This window comes from Hyperolius riggenbachi, chromosome 5 (assembly GCF_040937935.1).
Source record: "Hyperolius riggenbachi isolate aHypRig1 chromosome 5, aHypRig1.pri, whole genome shotgun sequence".
Classification (NCBI taxonomy): domain Eukaryota; kingdom Metazoa; phylum Chordata; class Amphibia; order Anura; family Hyperoliidae; genus Hyperolius; species Hyperolius riggenbachi.
In genome coordinates this window covers 64,115,431-64,138,078 of record NC_090650.1, presented here as the reverse complement: position 1 = coordinate 64,138,078, position 22,648 = coordinate 64,115,431, and the positions used below count along the sequence as shown (strand labels likewise).

The 22,648-nt window shown below is 45.0% G+C and overlaps 1 protein-coding gene across 1 annotated transcript in view; it reads right to left on the bottom strand.

The window, feature by feature from the left end:
- Positions 1–15,789, bottom strand: part of PITRM1 (pitrilysin metallopeptidase 1) — a 98,091-nt gene extending 82,302 nt beyond the window's left edge. The window contains exons 1-2 of the mRNA XM_068235796.1: positions 15,494–15,789; positions 4,991–5,093 (exon numbers count right to left, since the gene is read on the bottom strand). Of these exons, the coding sequence (XP_068091897.1) occupies positions 4,991–5,093; positions 15,494–15,534 (144 nt within the window). The 5' untranslated portion in view covers positions 15,535–15,789. The remainder of the gene's footprint in view (positions 1–4,990; positions 5,094–15,493) is intronic.
- Between the last annotated feature and the right edge of the window lie 6,859 nt (positions 15,790–22,648).

Here is a 22,648-nt window from a genome sequence, read left to right as displayed (position 1 = left end):
TGCCGACTTTGTGGCGGGACGGCGGCAAAACGTGAAGCAGTGGTGCACTGGGGCCCATACACTTGCTTTGCTGTTGCATTAACCTGCGTGCAGAAAGGGTAACGCAACGCAAAGAAATTGTCCCAGTGTAAAAGGGGCCTAAAGGTGGCCACAATCTTTACAATGTTTTAAGTTTGGTTAATTTTTACCAATCTGATCAATGTCACTACCGGTTTCGGCGTTTACCACGCCTTCTTCAGGTCTTGAAGAAGGCGTGGCAAATGCCTACACCAGTAGTGACGTAGACGCAGCCGCGGGAAAAACATCGGAGCAAGTGCCACGTCCTGGCCAGACCATTATTATTAATTACATAAATAAACCAAGTACAATACATACTATGTATTACAAAAAAACAATTCCATGTATATTATTTTCAGCCTACATAATATACTTGTTCCATCTTTACACACACACACACACACACACACACACACACACACACACACACACACACACACACACACACACACACACACACACACCAAAGTTTAGTGTGTACTGAATAGTTATATACAATTTACCCTGTTTGAATACAAATTTGACAATCTATAACACACCACACAATTATTGGTAAAGTTTGTCTGAATTATTCAACATGTCCAATCTCAAAAAAAAAAAAAAAAAAAAAAAAAAAATAGAAAATTGGTAAATTTTCTGGCTACCTATACTGGTGTGCCCCTCTGGTTGCCTATACTGTGGGGGATACTTCTGGATACCAATACATGGGGGCAACCTCTGGATACTGATACTGGAGGACAATTTATTTTTTAGAGGGGGGGGGGGGTGGTAAGGGCACCAAAATTTGCTATGAGGCCCCATGGTTTTCTGGAATTCTCCCCAATACGTGCCACAGACAGCAATAAAGGCTCGTACACAGGCCTGAGTAAAGTTTGCTGAAGTGACCAATAACGACCGCCTCAGCCGATAATCAGGTGTGTGTATAACGACCCGCAAGCAATCTCCCCAACGGATCAACTCACCCCCCGCGACGGCCGATCTCATTATTCAAGCCACTCCCCTGTATGTCGTCACACAAGTGCTGCTCCATCATCGTAAGCCACCTGCGTGTGACGCTGTCGGGATACGCCGCGCAATGTGGCTTCTTCTGGGCACGAGAAGAGGCCGCATTGGTAGGCGAATCGCGAAGGCATCACACGTGGGTGGTCTACGCTAGAGTAATACACTAATACTAATATAGTGAGCATCCTCTTTGAAAAGCAACTTAGTGTGCATTTCCAGGAAGAAAAACGACCACTGAGGGGGCGATCATACACTTACTGGTCCTCTATTGCTGTTATTTCCTCTTTGTTTTTTAATGCACTCTCTAGAACTATGGCTAAATAAGTTATGAAATTATATGCTTCATTATAATCCTGTTTTATACTAGCCCACATAATCGGGACAAAAAAAATTGCATTGAAATCCATGCTGTGGGATGTCCGGAGGATTAAAAACGAGAGATGTGGGCAATTAAAACTTAGTCTCCAGAAACAAAAATGGCTGCTCAGGGACAGTCACATGGTCATTGCCATAAGTATAAAAAGCTTATTGGATGTCTCAGCACTCCCCCTGACGTCACTCTGATGAAGCCCATTGGGCGAAACATGTAAGTGGGAGGAGTCCCAGGTGGCCGGCTTCGCCCATCACTGCAAGTATACGAGCGCTCGAACCCCACTGCTAAGCCTGTGGAAATTGTGTGGGGTGGGTAGATCGCGCTCAGACTTCAGTGCACACCACGCTATCCAGTCGAGCTGTGCACAGCAGGAAAAGTGAGTTATAGAGTGGTCATAAAAGATCCACCAGGATGGATTTTCAGATCTGCAGATGAATGTCAGTTAAATCATGTGTGTATGACGATCTGCAGATCTCATAGACTATCATTGCAATTTGCAGGAATGGATTTTTGGCAGGAACAGATCTTTTGCAGATACTGATCTTTTGTGTCTGTACAGCATCTGTGTGTGCAGCATCTTGCAAAGATTTTTTTCTGATGTGGAGTTCAGCACCATAGAAAAGACTGTGTAGAGTATGGCTCTTATACTACAGGAAGGGTGGTAAGATTGGTCTGTGATCTTTCATTTTCCAAAGACTATGGTCTGATGTCTGTATGTGGCCTTAGGCTGATCAAGTCAGTCCCTAGATTAGCAAATGGCTTGTTAAGCTATAGGCTTGCTATAAACCAGCGGTTCTGGATGCTTGCTTGGCTTAACAAGGGCAAAAAGGGATAATTTGCATATTTAGTAGGTGTGCATTGTGGGTAACCACAAATGTTCATTTATAACTGAATTATTGCAAATTTCCTTCTGTTTTAAGAAGGCAATTACACCAAGCTCCCATAAAAGTGAGACAAATCTAAGAATGAGAGCATGTTAGGCCCAGTGCACACCAAAACCACTAGCAGATCGTCAAAACGCTAGCGGTTTTGGGAGCAGAGAGCCAATATTTGCCGGGTGCACACCGAGTGGATTTTGTATACGATCCGCCGGGCGTATCAGCATCCGCATGGCTAATGTATCTCTATGGGCTGGTGCACAGCGGCGGTTTGAGGTTTTAAGCAAACCGCAAACGTGCAGCAAGAGTCACGTTTGCGGCTTGCTAAAAACCTCAAACCGCACGTGTGCAACAGCCCATAGAGATACATTAGCCACACGGATTTTCAAGCGGATGCGGCCGGTGGATACGCCCAGTGTGCACTGGGCCTTATATCCTGCGGAGGATTGTTGATTTAAAGTAGCAAACACCTTTAACACTTAAGTTCTGCAGCGCAAGTGTCAATATTGGTGGCGCGATTGAAGTGTATGACTGGAGGTGAATGAGGGGTAGGTGGGCATGGCCCCCTGAGGGATCCTCAAGTTTTTAAATGATTTTAACTGAGTTGATTGCTGATTACTGATCTACAATAAAGTTTTTCTATTTTTTGGATCTATTGGAGGCTCCATTAAGCTTTGTTGTTTTTTCCTTTTGTTGTTTAACCACTTCACCACTGAGGGGTTTTACCCCCTGAGCACCAGAGCAATTTTCACCTTTCAGCGCTCCTTCCATTCATTCGTCTATAACTTTATTATTACTTATCGCAATGAAATGAACTATATCTTGTTTTTTTCGCCACCAATTAGGCTTTCTTTAGGTGGGACATTATGCCAAGAATTATTTTTTTCTAAATGTGTTTTAATGGGAAAATAGGAAAAATGTGGGGAAAAAAATAATTATTTTTCAGTTTTCGGCCATTATAGTTTTTAAATAATGCATGCTACTGTAATTAAAACCCATGAAACGTATTTGCCCTTTTGTCCCGGTTATAAAACCATTTAAATTATGTCCCTATCACAATGTTTGGCGCCAATATTTTATTTGGAAATAAAGGTGCATTTTTTTCAGTTTTGCATCCATCCCTAATTACAAGCCCATAGTTTATAAAGTAACAGTGTTATACCCTCTTGACATAAATATTTAAAAAGTTCAGTCCCTAAGGTAACTATTTATGTATTTTTTTTAATTGTAAATTTTTTATTTTTTTTTTAATTACAAAAAAAAAAAAAAAAAATGGGGAGTGTGGGAGGTAATGAGTTAATTTTATGTGTAAAAGTCATTTATTTGTATGTGAAAAATGTGTAGGGTGTAGTTTACTATTTGGCCACAAGATGGCCACAGTAACTTTTTGTTTTAATGCGACCTCCAAGCTTCCTTCCGGAAGCTTGGAGGAAGTATAATGAGCATGGACACGTGAGTTTTTTCTCACAATGATCGCGCTGCCCATAGGAGAGCAGCTGATCATTGCGGGGCTTAGATCAACGAACGGGAATGGATTTTCCCGTTCATTGATCTCTGGGCGAGCGGGCGGCGGCGGTTTTACTAGTGGCGGGCGGCGTGTTTACGAGCGGGAGCGCGGGCAGCGTCGGGAACGCGGAAAGTACGTGTTTCTCCGTCCCTGGTTTTTAAAGGATGGAAAAAGGGGCGGAGAAATACGTATGCGCGGGGGTAAAGTGGTTAAAGAGACTCCGTAACAAAAATTGCATTCTGTTTTTTATCATCCTACAAGTTCCAAAAGCTATTCTAATGTGTTCTGGCTTACTGCAGCACGTTCTACTATCACCATCTCTGTAATAAATCAACTTATCTCTCTCTTGTCAGACTTGTCAGCCTGTGTCTGGAAGGCTGCCAAGTTCTTCAGTGTTGTGGTTCTGTGATGCATCTCCCCCCTCCAGGCCCCTCTCTGCACACTGCCTGTGTGTTATTTAGATTAGAGCAGCTTCTCTCTGCTCTCTTATCTTTTACAAGCTGGATAAATACTCCTCTGAGCTGGCTGGGCTTTCACATACTGAGGAATTACATACAGGCAGAGCTGTCTGCACTCTGCAGGAAGAAACAGCCTGACACTTCAGTGGAAGATAGCTGCAGGGGGAAAGAAACACACAAATGATCTCTTGAGATTCAAAAGGAAGGCTGTATACAGCCTGCTTGTGTATGGATGTATTTTCTATGTGTGGACATACTGTACATCAACCTACTTCCTGTTTTGGTGGCCATTTTGTTTGTTTATAAACACACTTTTTAAAACTGTTTTTAACCACTTTTAATGCGGCGAGGAGCGGCAAAATTGTGTCAGAGGGCAATAGGAGATGTCCCCTAACGCACTGGTATGTTCACTTTTGTGCGATTTTAACAATACAGATTCTCTTTAAGTCTGGTCTACGCTAGAGTAGCAGAAATGCTGACGTCAAACCAACAACGTTGATTCCAGTAATACCTTAATGACTAACTTACGGTAGTCATTAAAAGGTATTACCAGAATCAATGTTCGTTGGTTTGACATCTGCACATCCATGGCTTCCGCACAATGGAATCAATTTGGCTACTTGTAAGAGAATCACCTTATGCTGCCATCTCTAACCATTAATAGACTGATCCCAAAATCATGGAAAAAGCACCAAACAGTGACACAAAATCGTACCTCATTTACTTTGAATCCATGTATTACTTGTCCAGGTTTATAATTAAGTGCTCTTTCACTTGCAGAACTAGTTTGCCACCGCCAGGAGTTTTTATACAGGGTGCTATAAAGAAATAAAACAAAAATACACAACAAAATTAGATTAGATTTCGTTTCAAGGCATGAGTTTTCCACTTACGTAACAATTCATTATCTATAGAGACATTGTATTAAATGGAATAAAAATACAGGAGTCAAGCACTTTATTGGCATTGTGTAAAACAACAAAATTACTTACACATTAAAGTGTACCAGAGCTGAAAATGAAAAAGATTTTATACATACCTGGGGCTTCCTCCAGCCCCATCTGCTTGGATCGCTCCCAGACACATTCCGCCAAACTGTAAGTGTTACTCCTTAGCTCAGGGGTAGGGAACCTATGGCTCGGGATCCAGATGTGGCTCTTTTGATGGTTACACCTGGCTCACATACAAATCGGTGGGTGTTGATTCACTAAGCTACACTGCTCAAGCAGCGTAGTTTAGTGTGGCAGCAAATAAAATTTTCAGAGTAGGCACGCTTCTGCTGTAGCATGCACTACTAACTTACTCGCGCTCCCCCAAAAACTAACAGTCGCTCCAATTGTCCCACCCTGGAACCTGTCAGGTCCAGTGACTTTGTTGGACGAGATCCCCGCACTTTGATTGGCCCAATAGGCTGCCTGTCACGTGACAGGCAGTCTATTGGGTCAAAGTGTGGGGATCTCGTCCTACAAAATGACTCAACCCCCAAGTCAGCTAGCTAATTGTACAAGCTGTTAGTCTGTATTTCTCCTGTCTAGCTCGAGAAATTGCTGATGTTGCTGAAACCCAAGAGAAGCTGGCCACAATAGCAGCACAGGGGGCGATATACAGGCTGGGAACGCGAACAATCACTCGCGTTCCCATGCCTGTCGGCCGGTGATGGCGAAACCGTAAGTCGTCGTCGGCAGGTCCAGAGGCATCGAAGCGGAGCTGCGAGGGCACCGATCGGCTGCAGGGGGCTGAGGGAAGCCACAGGTGAGTTCATCTCATTTTTTTTTTTTTTTTTTATTATGCCTTTAGGTTCACTTTAAATTTCTCAATAACTTTATCCCTGACCTCTCTGGTGTGTTCTTTGGACTTCATGGTGTTGTTGCTCCCAATATTCTCTTAGGCCTGGTGCACACCAGAGGAGTTTTTCTGAGCGTTTTGAGTTTTTAAATCTGCTGCTAATGTTATCCTATGTGTCTGTGCACACTGGAGCAATGAGGTTTTGTAAAAAAAAAAACCCCATAGCATTACATTGGGAAGAGCTTTTGAAACCTCTAAAAGCTCTTCCCAATGTAATGCTATGTTTTTTTTTTACAAAACCTCATTGCTCCAGTGTGCACAGACACATAGGATAACATTAGCAGCAGATTTAAAAACTCAAAACGCACAGAAAAAACTCCTCTGGTGTGCACCAGGCCTCAGACAACCTCTGAGGCCGTCACAGAGCAGCTGTATTTGTATTGACATTAGATTACACACAGGTGCACTATTTAGTCATTAGCACTCATCAGGCAATGTTTATGGGCAACTGACTGCACTAAGACCAAAGGGGGCTGAATAATTACGCACAACCCACTTTGCAGTTATTTGTCAAAAATGTTTGGAATCATGTATGATTTTCGTTCCACTTCTCACATGTACACCACTTTGTATTGGTCTTTCATGTGGAATTCCAATAAAATTGATTCATGTTTGTGGCAGTAATATGACAAAATGTGGAAAACTTCAAGGGGGCCGAATACTTTTGCAAACCACTGTATAACAACAACATTTCTATAGCGCTTTTCTCCCATAGGACTCAAAGCGCTTAGGCTCCCTCAGTAGTTGGTAGTAGAATGAAGTATTCACACAACAAAAAGTCCCAGCTGCTTACCGGTAGCCGTGTTTCGGCGAGTCCTCCAGGACGGCTGCTGCTGAGACATTGTATGTCTCCGGCGACACTGGAAACACCTGAAATAAATTTAAAATGTAAATGATGTGTGAGCCCATAAAGGAACTCCTCCCTCCCCAAGCCTTCAGTTCAAAACCGAGTACCCATTCATATATATAACATATACATATACACAGATACATCATATAGGGTTGGGAACTCAGGCAGCCGTCCTGGAGGACTCGCCGAAACACGGCTACCGGTAAGCAGCTGGGACTTTCTCCCATCGTCCTCCAGGACGGCTGCTGCTGAGACCAGCGAGAAATGTTTACCTTAGGGAGGGATGATGGCCTGTAAGACCTTGCGCCCAAAACTTTGGTCCTGGCTTGACAGTAGCTCCACGCGATAATGTTTGATGAACGTGGTATGCGAAGACCAGGTTGCAGCCCTACAGATCTGCTCTAGACTTGCACCTGACCTTTCTGCCCATGAAGCTGCTAAGGATCTTGTAGAGTGGGCTGTTATTCTGGAAGGAGCTGCAATATTTGAAGATTTGTAAGCTAACGCAATCACTTTCCTCACCCATCTAGAAATGGTGCCCTTTGATGTCTGTAAGCCTTTACTTGATCCCGCATAAGAGATCAGCAAATGACTTGACCTCCTCCACTCCGCTGTTCGTTGGAGGTATATCAAGATTGCTCTCCTAACGTCCAGAGTGCTCCATTTTCTTTCCCGTTCATTAGTTGGATTTGCGGAAAAAGAAGGCAGTATTATTTCCTGCGATCTATGGAAAGCCGAAGCCACTTTTGGTAAGTACGCTGGGTCTGGCCTAAAAACTATCCTGTCTGGATGTACTATCATGTATGGATCTTTAATAGACAAGGATTGGATGTCACCTATCCTCCTTGCTGTCGTGATTGCCACCAAAAAAGCCACTTTAATTGATAAAAATTTCAACGGTACGTCTGTCAAAGGCTCAAATCTCTCTGACGTCAAGAAGTCAAGAACCAATGACAGATCCCAAGGCGGGACTAATTTCTCTGGAATAGGCTGAGTCCTGGCTACTGAGGAAAGGAAGTTTTTAATAAAATTGTTTCTTGACAACTGTCTATTAAGAAAAACTGATAGAGCAGATATCTGGACTCTTAGGGAACTAATCGCTAACCCTAGATCCTCTCCACTCTGCAAAAACTCTAAAATAAACTTTAGGTCATTCGTTCTGACCCCATTTCTTTCCTTCCAAAGTAAAAAAGCCTTCCAAATTTTCTCGTACTTTTTCCTAGTCGTAAGTTTCCTACATCTAACCAATGTGGAAACTACCTTCTTTGAAAACCCCCATCCCTCTAGGATGCTTTCTTCAGTATCCAAGCCGTGAGGTTCAGCATTTGAGGATTGGGATGTAGTTGGCCTTCCTGCATCAACAGGTCCCCTCTGCTGCCTAAATGCCATGGGCCCTTTACCGCTAGCTGTTGTATACGTGGGAACCAGGTCCTTCTGGGCCACCATGGACCTATGAATATCACACTGCAATCTGATATTTCTACCTTCCTCAGTACCCTGGGAATTAGATGAAATGGGGGAAAGGCATAAAGGAGCCCCGTAGGCCAATCCACCATCAGGGCATCTAATCGATTTTCCGGTACTGTGGGGTACAGGGAACAGAAGTCTTCTACCTTCGCATTTTGTGGGGTCGCAAATAAATCTATTACCGGCCACCCCCATTTCTGTACTATCTGTAAAAAGACTTCTTGATTGAGCTGCCACTCCGCCTCCATAGTCATTCCTCTGCTCAGTGAATCCGCCCACCTGTTCTTGATCCCCTGAATGTGTACTGCTGTCAGAGATATCAGGCTCGATTCCGCCCAGGACATTATTTGTAACGTAAGTTCCCGTAAATTTTCCACTCTGGTACCCCCGTTTCCTCAGGTATGATACCGTCACTATATTGTCTGAGTAAACCAGGACTTCCTTTCCCACAACTTGGTCCTGGAGCTGTAGAAGCCCCAGTCTCACAGCCATTAGTTCTTTGAAATTGGAAGAACTGTCCATCTTTTCCTGACCCCAATAACCCTGGACCTGAAATGTTGAACAATGAGCTCCCCAACCTGTTAAACTGGCATCTGTATACACTTTTATTGGGGCCGTCTGAAACCAACGTCTCCCTAGAGACAAATGATCTCGACAAGTCCACCACTGGAGGGACATTCGAACTTGGTCTGGCACCTGTACCAAGTCGTCTAATGACCTCTGATTCCTGTCCCAAACTGACAGAAACCAGGCCTGAGTGTCTCTTGAATGAGCCTGGGCCCATTCTACTGCCGGGAAGGTTGAGGACATCTGCCCTAGTAAAGACATTACGACTCGTAATGACACATTCTTTCCCCCCCCCCCCCCCCCCGTGAATATTTGTACTTTCTGCACTAACCTGGAGATCTTGTCTTCGGGCAGGACCACCTTCTGAGTCTCTGTGTCCCATAACAATCCCAGAAATACAAGCCTCTGGGTTGGAATCATTTTGGACTTTTCTTCGCTTATGATCCAGCCCAGTTTTGTTAACCATTGTATTGAAAAATCTAGCTGCTTCTTTAAAGTTTCCTCTGTTTCTGCAAGAAACAGGAAATCGTCCAAGTAGGGCAGAACCCTTACATTGTGGAGATGTAGGAAAGCACTCACCTCTGCTATCACCTTTGTGAAGATTCTCGGGGCGGATGTAATCCCGAACGGCAGGGCACGATATTGATAGTGGCAAATTGACTCTCCGATCTGAACTGCAAATCTGAGGTATTTTAGGCACGACGGGTGTATTGGTACATGAAGATAAGCATCCTCTAAGTCCAACGTTGCTAGAAACGCATCTGGAATCATCGAATTTCTTACAGAGGTGATGCTTTCCATGCGGAACTTTTTCTCCACAATGTAAGGGTTCAGGGATTTTAGGTTCAAAATCATCCTGAACTTTCCCGAGGGTTTGGGAACTAGAAAGACTCTCGAATAAAACCCCCGAAAATGTTCCTGGGGGGGGGGGGGGGGGAACTCTTTCGATTACTCTTTTTTCCAATAACGAGATTATTGAATATCTTAGAGCTTGCGCTCTCCGAGGGTCCCTTGGGACTCCTGTTACTAACTTGCTGAGAGGAGGGACTGAACTGAATTCGATTCTGTAACCTGATTGAATTAAATCCAAAATGTACGGACTTTTGGTTATCTCCTTCCAAGCCGGAAGAAAGAAACTCAGCCTTCCCCCCACAGCCTGATAGTCATTTTGATTGCTTATTGGTAGGGTTTTGGGGTTTGTTAAAGAGAAATGAACCCCTTCCCCTACCTGCATTATATGTCCACCTTTTGGACTGAAATGCTCCCCTTGTTGTTGATTCTGATCGAGACGGGGGTCTTTTATTGACAAAGGGTTTTTTAGGGATTTTTTTCCTTCTATCCGGAAATTTTTTATTCTTATCCGAGGATCTTTCTAAAACCGAATCAAGGTCCTTCCCAAACAACAACTCGCCCTGGAACTCCATGGAACACAAGTTATGTTTCGAAGCTGAGTCCCCCTCCCAAGCGTTTAACCAAACCGCTCGTCTGGAGGAGTTGACGAGAGCTGCTGCTTTTGCTGTGGCCCTTACGCTTTCCGAGGCTGCGTCAGCCAGGAACGCCACCGACTTGGCAATAACCGGCAAGGATTCGAGAATTTTCTCATGCGGAGTCCCCGCAATAAGATGATTCTGCAACCCATCAATCCATCTTACCAAGTTCCTAGCCAGGCAGATTGAAGCAATCGCTGGCTTAAATGAAAAGGATACGGCGTCCCATGCGCGTTTTAACAACGCCTCTGCCTTTCTATCCATGGGATCCTTCAGGGATCCCGCATCTTCAAAAGACAAGTCAGAGTTTTTTGAATACTGCGCCAATGCAGCATCTAATTTCGGACACTTGGTCCAAGGAGATTCCTCTTCCTCCTTAAAGGGGAATCTCCTTTTAAAAGATCTCGGAATAAAAAACCGTTTCTCCGGATCCCTCCACTGGGATCTTATGAGTTCCTTGATTGAGTCGTGTATGGGAAAAACCTTCATCGTTTGTACAATTAACCCCTTGTAAATGTCATCTCTAACAGATGCGATCGGCAAATCTGACTAACTGTTCAGAGTCATATATAGCTTTTAATAATTCATTTGTGTCCTCTGCCGAAAACAAATACCGGGACGATGTTACAGATTTCGATTTCTCTGACGTATCTGAATCTACTGCCCCTTCCTCCCCCGAGTTATCAGACACTTGAATGAGAGACTGCTGACCGGGTGTTTGAATAACTGAAGACTGACCAGCTACCTCCTGCACTGGTTCTGAGATGGTTGCTGAGGACTGAGAATCCAGTCCCAGTGTCTGGCTCTGTTCCCGATTTACAGACAGGGCAGACCTAAAAGCAGTAAACGTGTTTGGAATTTCTTCTTTAACAGTATTCATTAAATCTAATAAAGCTTTTGCAGCCTGGGAACCCTCCCCCCCAGGGCCCGAAGGCTTCTTTGATTCCAAATGACATTCTCTACATATATTTTTAGTAGCTCCTTCCTGCAATCTAGCATTACAAATCCTACATTTAATTTTCTGCTTTGCTGCCGCTTTTTGTGGAGAAAACACAAAAGAAAACAAACAGCGCTTAGTAAACTAGCTATTGATAGCACATGGGGAGAGATAGAAAGCTGAGCTTCCTTACATACCCGCGGACTTGCGCCTTTATCTGTCGGAATGGCCGCCGGGGTATTCTCCTCTGCATTGTTGGAGGACTGCACCCGCTCCATTATGCAACTGAGCGGCGTCCCTCGTGCGCTGAAGTGCGGCTTGTATAGCCGTCCTTCCTGGTTTCAGGCGCCGCCCCCTGCCCTCCACCAGTCCCGGAAGCGAAAATGACATGCGTACAGTCTCATCGCGCGAGACTTGATCCGGCCAGATCCACTCCCGGCTGCACGCTCCCCGAACGCCCAGAGTAGGCGGCCATGGCGGCTCTCCTATCCTCAAAGATACAGGAAACCAGGTAAACCTACCGCACAATCTCCTGAAAGGGTCGCAACATCCCGTCACCGACCCCAACCGCCATAAGGTAACCTACCTATCTATAATACAGGTGCCCCAGGCAAAATCCTGTATCCGAACAAAATAAACTCCCTGTCTATTCAGGTGACCAGCATGCATGGGAAACAACAAAAAACTGAAGGCTTGGGGAGGGAGGAGTTCCTTTATGGGCTCACACATCATTTACATTTTAAATTTATTTCAGGTGTTTCCAGTGTCGCCGGAGACATACAATGTCTCAGCAGCAGCCGTCCTGGAGGACGATGGGAGAAATTATATTTCTGCAAATGCCAAACTGAACAGGTGGGTATTCTGTCTGGATTTAAACACGTCCAGAGATGGAGCTGTCCTGATCTGCTGAGGCAAGGAGTTCCATAACGTAGGAGCAGCATGACAGAAGGCTCTGGGACCAAAAGTTTCCAGGTGGACTATGGGTATGGCTAGATTATTAGAACCTGTGGATCTGAGATTGCAGGGATTGCTACGCAGCTGTAACTGTATCCAGGGCTCAGGTTATGTAGGGATTTAAATGCCAGTAGGCCGATCTTGAATAGGACCCTCCATTTTATAGGTAGCCAGTGAAGTAAGTGCCGGGCTGGCGTTATGTGGCAGTGACAGGGTTGGCTGGTTAACAGTCTGGCAGCAGTATTCTGTATCAGCTGTAGGCGGCACAAGTCCTTTTTTGGAAGGCCAGTGTAGTGAGCATTGCAACAGTCCAATCTGGATGTAATGAAGGCATGAATTAACATTGGCAGATCTTCTGGGCATGGGGGGGGTAATGAAGTATTTGATTTTTGTGATGTACTTCAGGTGAAAATAGGAGGATTTCACCACAGCAGAGATGTGAGTTCTGAAGTTTAAATCCCCATCAATTAAAACTCCCAGGCTACGCACATGCTCAGAGCTGTGCAGATCGGTGCCTCCTATTCCCAGTGGAGAAGACTGCAAGATAAGTTGTTTTGTTGTCATGTGCTGCCATATTCTGGCTAATAGATCAGATGGGTGTACAAGGGTGTGTGGTGGGGGCAAATCATTGACCAATTTTACCACCTCCATGTATTATGAAAGTTTACCAACACAATCTGCTCATATTATTCAAATTATTTACCCTCGTGTGGTAATATTGGTCAATCGAAATTGAAGGTGTGTACCAGGCTATACACATCCTAGATTCTTGGCAGAGGTGGGCCTGAACAATAGTCTCAGACGGGGACCTTCTTAAGGCTTTAGAATCAAGGACTCTCCATTTTAGAAGAGTTCTACAGACTTAATTTTAATAAGTTATTTCAGGTTTGCATCAGGTGTATCCAACACCAAATGAAAGTTTTTGAAAGAGGCAATGTTCTAAAAGAGATAGATAGTTCTAAATATGATCATATGATAACCATTTGTGGCCAAGTCATTCTGATCTGGAGGAAAAGAGAGCAGCTGCTATCCTTTGTAAAGTGACCCACAGGCCCCCAGGCCAGGGTACCACATCATAACAACTGCACAAAAGCACTTCTTTTTGGGGATAAAAAACCCAGCCTAGACATAATGCCTGAGGGAAATTCCTTCACTCCACACTGCAAATGGAGGCTATTAACAAGGCAAAGGATTTTTTTTGTTCTCCTACTCCTACCTGCATGGAATGGAATCAATCATGGCTAAAAGTCAACAAAACCTGAAAGCAGCTCCCATTGATCACGTTACCAAACAGGTCTACAAAGCCAAGCAGTTTTTCAGGTCATCTTCACTACTTATAGGAAAGTTTTTACAAGCGAATCCAAAACTTGTTAGGTCTATTAACAATTGTTAATCTCTCCTCTAGAACTCAAAGCACGTAGCTAGAGCTGCAGCCACTAGGGCCCATTCACAACCAGGCGCTTTGCGCCCATAATTCACATATTTCTGATCAGCGCTGCTGCACAAGTGCAGCAAAAGTATTCCTATGGCATTACTTTCACTGCATTGATTTTGGCACATCCGCAAACACGCTACATGCTTATTGCGCCACAATTCTCATTCATTAAACGCAATTGCCAAAAAAAAAAAAAATCACGAAATAGTGGACTGCAAGATTGCAATCGCTAGGTGTCTGAAAGGGGCCTAAGGCTACGTTCACATTATGAAACGCAGATGGCCGTGCGTTCGGAACGGAACACGTATGAACGCACGCCATCTGCATTTCTATGCGTGGCTGATCCCATTCACTGAAGTGACAAAAATGCGTGCAGCATGCATTCTCGGACCGCACTGGTACAGAATGCATGCAGTGTGAACATCAGACAGTGCAGTCTATGCACTGTCTGATGTCCTGCGTGTCGGCCCCCGGACACGGATGGAAACGCGTGCAGTGTGAACGGGGCCTAAAACGTCTTAACTTCACAGCGGAACTGAATTCAGAACTTCCTTTTTGTTCTAAAAAAATATGCAACGGCATAAGAACCTTTACTATAACCAGATTATATTAACCTTTAAAGCTGTTACAGCTGATACAAATACTGTAATAAATGTGCAGTATGTCTACTTCCTGCTTTCATGGACCGACCAACGGGAGATAACATTATTCCCTTCCCAAGCAACGTCAGAGAGTAGAGTGGACAGACCCCATCGGGCTCAGATATTTCTACCAGAGGACATCAAAAGACGCTACTGTGCCTGTGTGCACCGTTGACAAGCCCTTATCGGCAGAAGCTTTGGGGGTCCCAGCGCTGGATCGTCTATGGTGAGGAGGAAGAGGAAAGCCAGGGAACCTAAACTGAGAGGGATATGGATGTTTCCTTTTAAACAATACCAGCTGCCTGACTCTCCTGCTGACCAATTTGCTGCAGTATCTGGATCTCACAGCTGAAACAAGCATGCAGCTAATCCAGTCTGACTTCAGTCAGAGCCCATGCATGCTTGTTCAGGGGCTGTGGCTAAACATATTAGAGACACAGGATCAGCAGGAGAGTCAGGCAACTGGTATTCTTTTAATAGGAAAAATCCATAACCTTGTCAAATCTAGTAAAGTACAATAGCAATAAAGTAAATATAGTACAATAGCCTTGTCTCCTACAAGTTGGAACTTATGAGACCCAACACAGCCAGCAAGGCACTTAGCTATAGGACACAGAACACATGTGAGTGAAGCATGAAAGGAGGAAACCATGAAAGGACACAGAACACATGAGTGAAGCATGAGAGGAGGAAGCCATGAAAGGACACAGAACACATGAGTGAAGCATGAGAGGAGGAAGCCATGAAAGGACACAGAACACATGAGTGAAGCATGAGAGGAGGAAGCCATGAAAGGACACAGAACACATGAGTGAAGCATGAGAGGAGGAAGCCATGAAAGGACACAGAACACATGAGTGAAGCATGAGAGGAGGAAGCCATGAAAGGACACAGAACACATGAGTGAAGCATGAGAGGAGGAAGCCATAGGAGGACACCGAAGAAACAATAACACGTGTGTTGCAGGAAGAGGACACAGCAGGCACTGAGCTCCCCATACAGGCAGCACACATCATTATACAGCTCCTGTCTCACCGGCCCAGCCGCAGCAGCCCGGCTCTGCACCGCCAGATCATGCCTGCTCCTCACTACACCCGGCCTGCCCGGCTTCACTGCGAGGAATGATAGCGGCACCCCCCACCATGCCAGACAGCCACTGGCCGGAACTCCAGCTACGCCTGCGCCGATTGGCTGGGAGGCGTGACGTGACGTCCCTGTCTGGGCACAGAGAGGATGAAGTGTGTTTGGTTCAGCTGTGTACAGTGGCCGCCTGCTGTAGGTTATATCACAGGCTGGCTGCTATGTCACTGTGTACAGTGCTGCCTTCCTTGCTGACATGATTACACAGCATTGCCTCAGTCATGCTGACTGGCTACTGACCAGCGGCTGCCAACAGCCAATCACAACTCTTGTCACTGATGGGAAATTGGGAATGTCAGGCTAAGCGAGGTGGAAGCTGATTGGCTGCACACTATATTCATACATAAAGTGGACCTGAACTCAGAATTTCCTCTCTGCTCTAAAAGATAAGCAGCAGCATAGTAACCTTTAAAGAGAAAAGTGCTCTTTATTACAGCTGATGCAAATCCTGCAATAAATCTGCAATGTGTCTACTTCCTGCTTTCATGGAAGCAGACATAGGGTTAACATCCTCTGTTTACAAATTAGCTGCGCTGCCGAGGGATCTGCCAAGAGATCCATTTACACTTGTGATAAATCACAGATGATGGGGAATTAGGCAAAACTCTAAATACACACAGGGTGCATTTCTTTATGTTTTCCTTCTGTCCTGTGCAGGAGTTCAGGTACTCTCACAAATGTCCCCCTCTTTCTGAAGCAAATCAATCTGTTTATCTTTCTTCTAATAAACCTCTGTTTAGTTTGATGTAAACTTCTGTTTAAAGTGGACCCAAATTAAAAATACAAGATTTCAGAAATAAAATCTATTTTCTAAATTATAATAATAAATAGCAGCTTTTTTCAGCTGCATGACGACAAATATAAAATATTTTACATTTATTGGATGAACCCCTCCCTTCCTTTCAAATTGCCGGGATTTTTCCGGCAAACTGGTGGAGTAGATGGTGTCCGGCAATGCAGGAATTGCTAATGCTAATGGCTGCCCCCAGTATAACCCTAGCTATGAAAAGAGAAGGGTGAAAAGCATGCACTGAAATGCTCAGAGGTTTGAAGGAGTGTTTATTTATCTTTGTATGTGTCAGAGTGGTGCAACTAAATATTTTTAATTAAAAAAATGTTTGGTTTGGGTCCGCTTTAAATAAAGGTGATTGATTAACTTATATATGTATAAAAAAAATGCCAGCGTGATTTGGAAGAAACATTGTCATTTTTGAGTCGGGCTGTAGCACAACAGGCCCAGCGAAACTAGCTTGTTAGACTCCCCCAGTGACCTGTTTTTACTGCTGCCACTATACTGAAAAGAAAACACCAGCAAAAGCATTTAAGAATGACCCAGCAGGATGTCCCATTGGACCATTTATCAGACCAATGAAAATCCTCAGCGGAACGATATGTCTCATTGGTTGAGTCAGGCTACTTGTAGATATGGGGTTTGGTTCATCAAGCTGCGCTGCTAAAGCGCTCCCTGCCATGTAAGGAATGTGCCTTCCTTAGTTACGCACATTGCTAAGGAAGCAAAGCGCATAAGTAAGGAGGGCACACTCCTATGTATGCGCTTTGCTTCCTTAGCCAGCGCTGCTATGTAAGGTGTGCATAGCTCGCACTACTGCTCATTAAGTGCAGCATGATGAATCAAGCCCATGGTGTGGTGCGAATGTCTTGCTCAGTGCTCTCTGCTGGACAGAGAGTTCTTCATCAAGGTTTCATCGCCCTGAGCATCGCGCTGCAACCGCAATCAGGGATTTACACTTACAGCATCGCCATAGACTTTAATTGCTGCATAATCTTTGCTGTAGGCACGGATCATGCGGCAACGCGTTGCAGAGCTTGCAGTTGCCTTACGTTGCTTTTGTTACTTCTTTCACATCGCCATAGTGTGTAAGTCCCATTAGATTACACATTGCCCTTGCGATGAGCTGCGGTGGGATAAAGTACTGTGAGTACTGCTATAGCTGCTATTTATAATGGTGCCTATATTGTAATGGTGGCAGATTGGCAGAAGGAGTCAGTTAAGGTCTGGTGTGGGGAGAAACGTTAAGGTTAGGTGTGGAGAGGGGTGTTTTAAGGATTAGGTGTGGGTGGGCAGCTATGGTTAAGCATGGGGGGGTTAAGGTTTAGGCATTGGGGGGTGGTTAAAGTTAGGCATGGGGGGTGTTGTAACATTAGTTCAGAGGGGGGAGGTCAAGGTTAGGCATGGAAGGGTGTTTTTAAGGTTTAGGCATGGAGGGAGGCAAGTAAAGGTTAGGCATGAAGGGAGTTTAAGGTTAGGCATGGGGGAGTATTTTTAAGTGCTAGACACGGGGGTGATGGTTAAGGTTAGGCATCAGTAATGGAGGGTTTGTGATGTCATAGTAAAATATCAGTATTATTTTCTGATATGTTACTACGATCATTTACACTTTTAAAATGTAGAATATTGGTCATTTTACTGATATTCTACTAGCTGAAATTGGGTGCCCAATTTCCCTTGCACCCCTTTTGATGGGAATACACGGCTTGATTCTGAGCCATTTAGATGGCTCAATAGATCATTTCTGACATGTCCGATCTCCCACCCGATCGTTTCCGTCCTCGATTCTGCATGGCGGACAATGGGAAAAGATACGAAAAACGAGCGGAAGATAAAAGAATCGCCAGCAGAATCGAGCGCGGAAAACTGGAGCGTTTCTAGGTTGTTGGGAGATCTGGGGCACCCCTGGGCACCAAGAGAGAACAAGTGTGCGCCGCGTGTAGCGTGCTGCAGTGAAAAATGGGCGTGGCCATGCTGTGTAAAGTGGGCGTGGTCGTAGGTGGGGCCAAATGTACTTGAACATAGCAGTGGCGTAACTTAAATATATTCAATAGGCAGTATTTCACATATATAAGCCCCTCACCTGGCTTCTGTCTTGCCTTCGGCTGGTTGGCCTGTGCGCTGTACTCGGCTGATGGTGATGCTGTGTTGGCCTGGTTGGGGGTGATGCTGTGCCAGCCTGACTGACGGTGATGTTGAGCCGGCCTGGCTTTGCTAAGTGACTTGCTGGGGCTTTGCTGGGCTGGGCAATTTGCTGGGGGCATTTTGGGGGGCTTTGCTGGGCTGGGGGCTTTACTAGGCTTTGCTTGGCTGTATGCTTTGTTGGGCTGGGACCAGGAGGCTTTGCTAGCCTGGGGCCTGGGGGGTTTGCTTTGCTGAGGGCTCTGCTTTGCTGGGCTGGGACCCTGGGGCTTTGCTTGGCTGTAGATAGGTAGCTTCCCCCAGCATAGGTTAGATAGGCAGCTTCCCCCAGTATAGACTATATAGGCTGCTTCCCCCAGTATTGATTATATAGGCAGCTTCCCCCAGTGTAGGTTAGATAGGCAGCTTCCCCCAGTATAGATTATATAGGCTGCTTCCCCCAGTATAGGTTATATCGGTAGGTTCCCCCATCATAGGTTAGATAGGTAGGTTCCCCCAGTATAGGTGAGATAGATAGGTTCCCCCAGCGTAGGTTAGATAGGTAGGTTCCCCCAGCGTAGGTTAGATAGGTAGGTTCCCCCAGTATAGTTTATATAGGTAGGTTCCCTCAGTATAGGTTAGATAGGTAGGTTCCCCCAGTATAGATTAGATAGGTAGGTTCCCCCAGTATAGATTAGATAGGCTGCTTCCCCCAGTATAGATTATATAGGCAGCTTCCCCCAGTATAGATTATATAGGCAGCTTCCCCCAGTATAGGTTATATAGGTAGGTTCCCCCAGCATAGATTAGATAGATAGCTTCCTCCAGTATAGATTAGATAGGTACGTTCCTCCAGCATAGATTAGATAGGTAGCTTCCCCAGTATAGATTAGATAGGTAGGTTCCCTCAGTATAGATTAGATAGGTAGCTTCCCAGAGTATAGATTAGATAGATAGCTTCCTCCAGTATAGATTAGATAGGTAAGTTCCTCCAGCATAGATTAGATAGGTAGGTTCCCCCAGCGTAGATTAGATAGGTAGGTTCCCTCAGTATAGGTTAGATAGGCAGCGTCCCCCAGTATAGATTAGATAAGTAGGTTCCCTCAGTATAGGTTAGATAGGTAGGTTCCCCTAGCATAGATTAGATAGGCAGCTTCCCCTAGTGTAGGAGGGGGCACTGGGCGGAGCGGCGGGGGGGGGAGCGGGCAGTTAAAAACTCACCTGTCTTCAGATCGCCACACGCAGGCACAGCTTCCATGTGCTTCCGACTTCCTCCCCGCGTAGTCCCTTGCATTGGTAACAGCGCCCCCTGTGATGTCATCACAGGGGGGCGCAGTAACCAAGACAACGTGCGATGCGGGAAGGAAGTCGAAAGCACATGGAAGCTGTGCCTGCGGCGATCTGAAGACAGGTTTTTAACTGCCCGCTCTCCCCCCGCCGTTCCGCCCAGTGACCCTCCTGCCACTCATTATATCTGGGGCACCATGGCAACAGGTTCCAGGCCGGTGCCACGAATCAAAGGCCCTAGCGATGCCCCTGGCGGAAAACTATCGGGCGCGGAATCGAGCGGCAAAATTGACCTGTGTAGTCCCAGCATTTAGATGCTGTTTACAAAATATAAGGCTGCAAGGTTCCCCTGCTGAGCGCACCGCCTGTTGCTGACTATAATAAGGATTCTTTATCTTTGTTGCTTCTGCTGCTGTGCTAAGGGTGTGTTAAGCATTATCACTCAGATCATTGCTGATCCGCTAGCATTGTATTGCTGTGTTTTCAGTCTGTAGAGTTAAGCATTTAATTCAGGGAAGTGCTATATTTTTTAACTAGCAAGGCTTGACGGCAAATGTGTTCAGGGCAAGACAGATTCGGTAACTGCTAATTAATTATCAGCCATACTAATTAAGCAATGGATTGTTCATTCATAAGCACCATCTGATCAGCCCCCTGCATAATTCTGGATTAGCTCTGCTATTTGTAATATTGGTAGATTTGAAAAATAAAGTTTTTTTCTAATTAAAAGCTCAAATCTCACATTGCGGTTAACTGGAGAACTCGTTTCCTATGGTTTAAAAAATAATGTTACTGTAGATAAAACCCATCCATTTTATTTGCCTATTTGTCCCAGTTATAACGACATTGAAATTATGTTCCTAGTAAAATGTATGACGACAATATATTATTTGGCAATAAAGGAGTATTTTTTTTAATTTTGTGTGTTTTGTTTTTCTCTTTTTTTAATGTTTTATTTCAAAATATGTGTTTGGTTTTCTCATTATACTTTATTAATAAGTACAATCCCTATTTTGCAAAATATCAATAATATACCCTTATGACATACATATATAAAAAGCTAAGTCCCTAAAGTAACAATTTATGTATTGTTTTTGAAATGACATAATTTTTTTAATTTTAGTAGCTATGTAGTGAGGCAGGGACAGAGGGACAGGAATGGGTTAATAATTTTTATTTATGTTTGTAGGATTTGTTTTTGGGTGTGTGTGCAATTTTAAATTTGTCCACTAGATGGTGAAGGAAGCTGAATCACAGAACAAAAGTTAAAGAGAACCCAAGGTGAATCTTCGGGGGGCAGATGGGACACAGAGGCATGTTCTCTGCGTAATGAAATGGCTCTGTGTCCCCACACTGCCCCTCTCTGCCTCCCCCCCCCCCCCCCCCCGAGTTTAGCAACAAGATTTGTTGCTAACGCAAAGGTAAACACAGGAGAGAGGAATTCCCTGTTCAAAACGCCCACCAGGGGCATTCCTGCAGGGTTTCCTGAGCTGCCATTGTGCAGCTCTCTCTCCGGGGCTGCGCCTCCTGCCGCTCCCCCGTCTCCCTGCATGCTATGAGAGACACACGGTCTCTCAGTGCAGCGTTGTGACCCGGAGGTCACAAAAGTGAAAGTGGGCCATTGCGACCCACGGGAGCGGCGGTTTTTGCAGCTACCTGATCCACTCAGCCCTGTGGATCAGGTAGCCTGCTTTTTATTAAATTTTTTGAGCCCACCTCTGACTCTCTTTAAAGTTTTTTTTTTCTACACTTGAATAATTTTTCTACACAGTGAATAATCTCTGCTATTTGTTCCCATTCACCAATCTGTCCTCTAACTGTTGCCGCTGAGGGCGAGCGCGACAGTCATAAACTACAGAAGACGAGTATCTACGGCTCTGGGAAGGAAAGAGTACTCCCGCGGGGCATAGATATTCTGCTGCTATTGCAGCTACTGGTTAAAGATTTAATCCACCATGACCCATTATCGCTGCGTCATTCGCCTAACCAAGTCGCTAGATCGCGGAAATGGTCACTCATCTTTCAAACAATCGTCGGTTGTCAGAAGAATCACAAACAAAATCGTGAGGTGGGTATAGGCCTTTAGAGGAATAGCAGCTTCAGGAGTTGGGTAATGAAGAGTGAGCTGATTTAGGCTCTGATGGTATGACAGATGTCCTAGGGAAAATAGCTTGATTAATGGCGACAAAACTATGTGTTGTAAAATTGGAAAATGATGACCATTTTTTTACCTGCATATGTATGTACCGTAAATCTTCTGACTCAATATGTTCATTTAATTCTATGTTGTCTCTTTGCTATAGTTTATGTTTGAATTATTTCTAATTATGATTCTTTCTCGCAAAATAAAGAGATTTTGAAATCTAAATTAAAAGCTCAACTCTAAAGCTTTGTACACATGGTGGAGGGTTCTTGACCAAGAGTTCATCTAAGCCAGGTGTAGGCCTATTGTTGTCTTAAAGACAGTGTACCAGAGACGTTTAAAACTAAAAGTTTTATACATACTTGGGGCTTCCTCCAGACCCATGCACACAGATCGCTCCCACGCCGCCGTCCTCAGCCTTCTCCTGCTCCGGTACCGGATCGCGTAACTTCAGCCAGTCGGAGTCAGTGGGCTTGATTCACTAACCGGCTGTAATGAACAGCGGAGATGCCGCCGCGCGGTCTAGTGACAGGGCGGCTATCTTCGCGTTCAGACCGGCGGTTTCCGTGCAGGGACACGCGTCTGGCTTGGCTAGACCTTCTAGTGCACACAGATGGAGAGCTACGCGTGCGCGCGCCAGGCGACAGGACATTTATACCAGCAGAAGGGGAGTCAGCTGATCAGGCCGATCAGCTGATCCCAGCTGGAC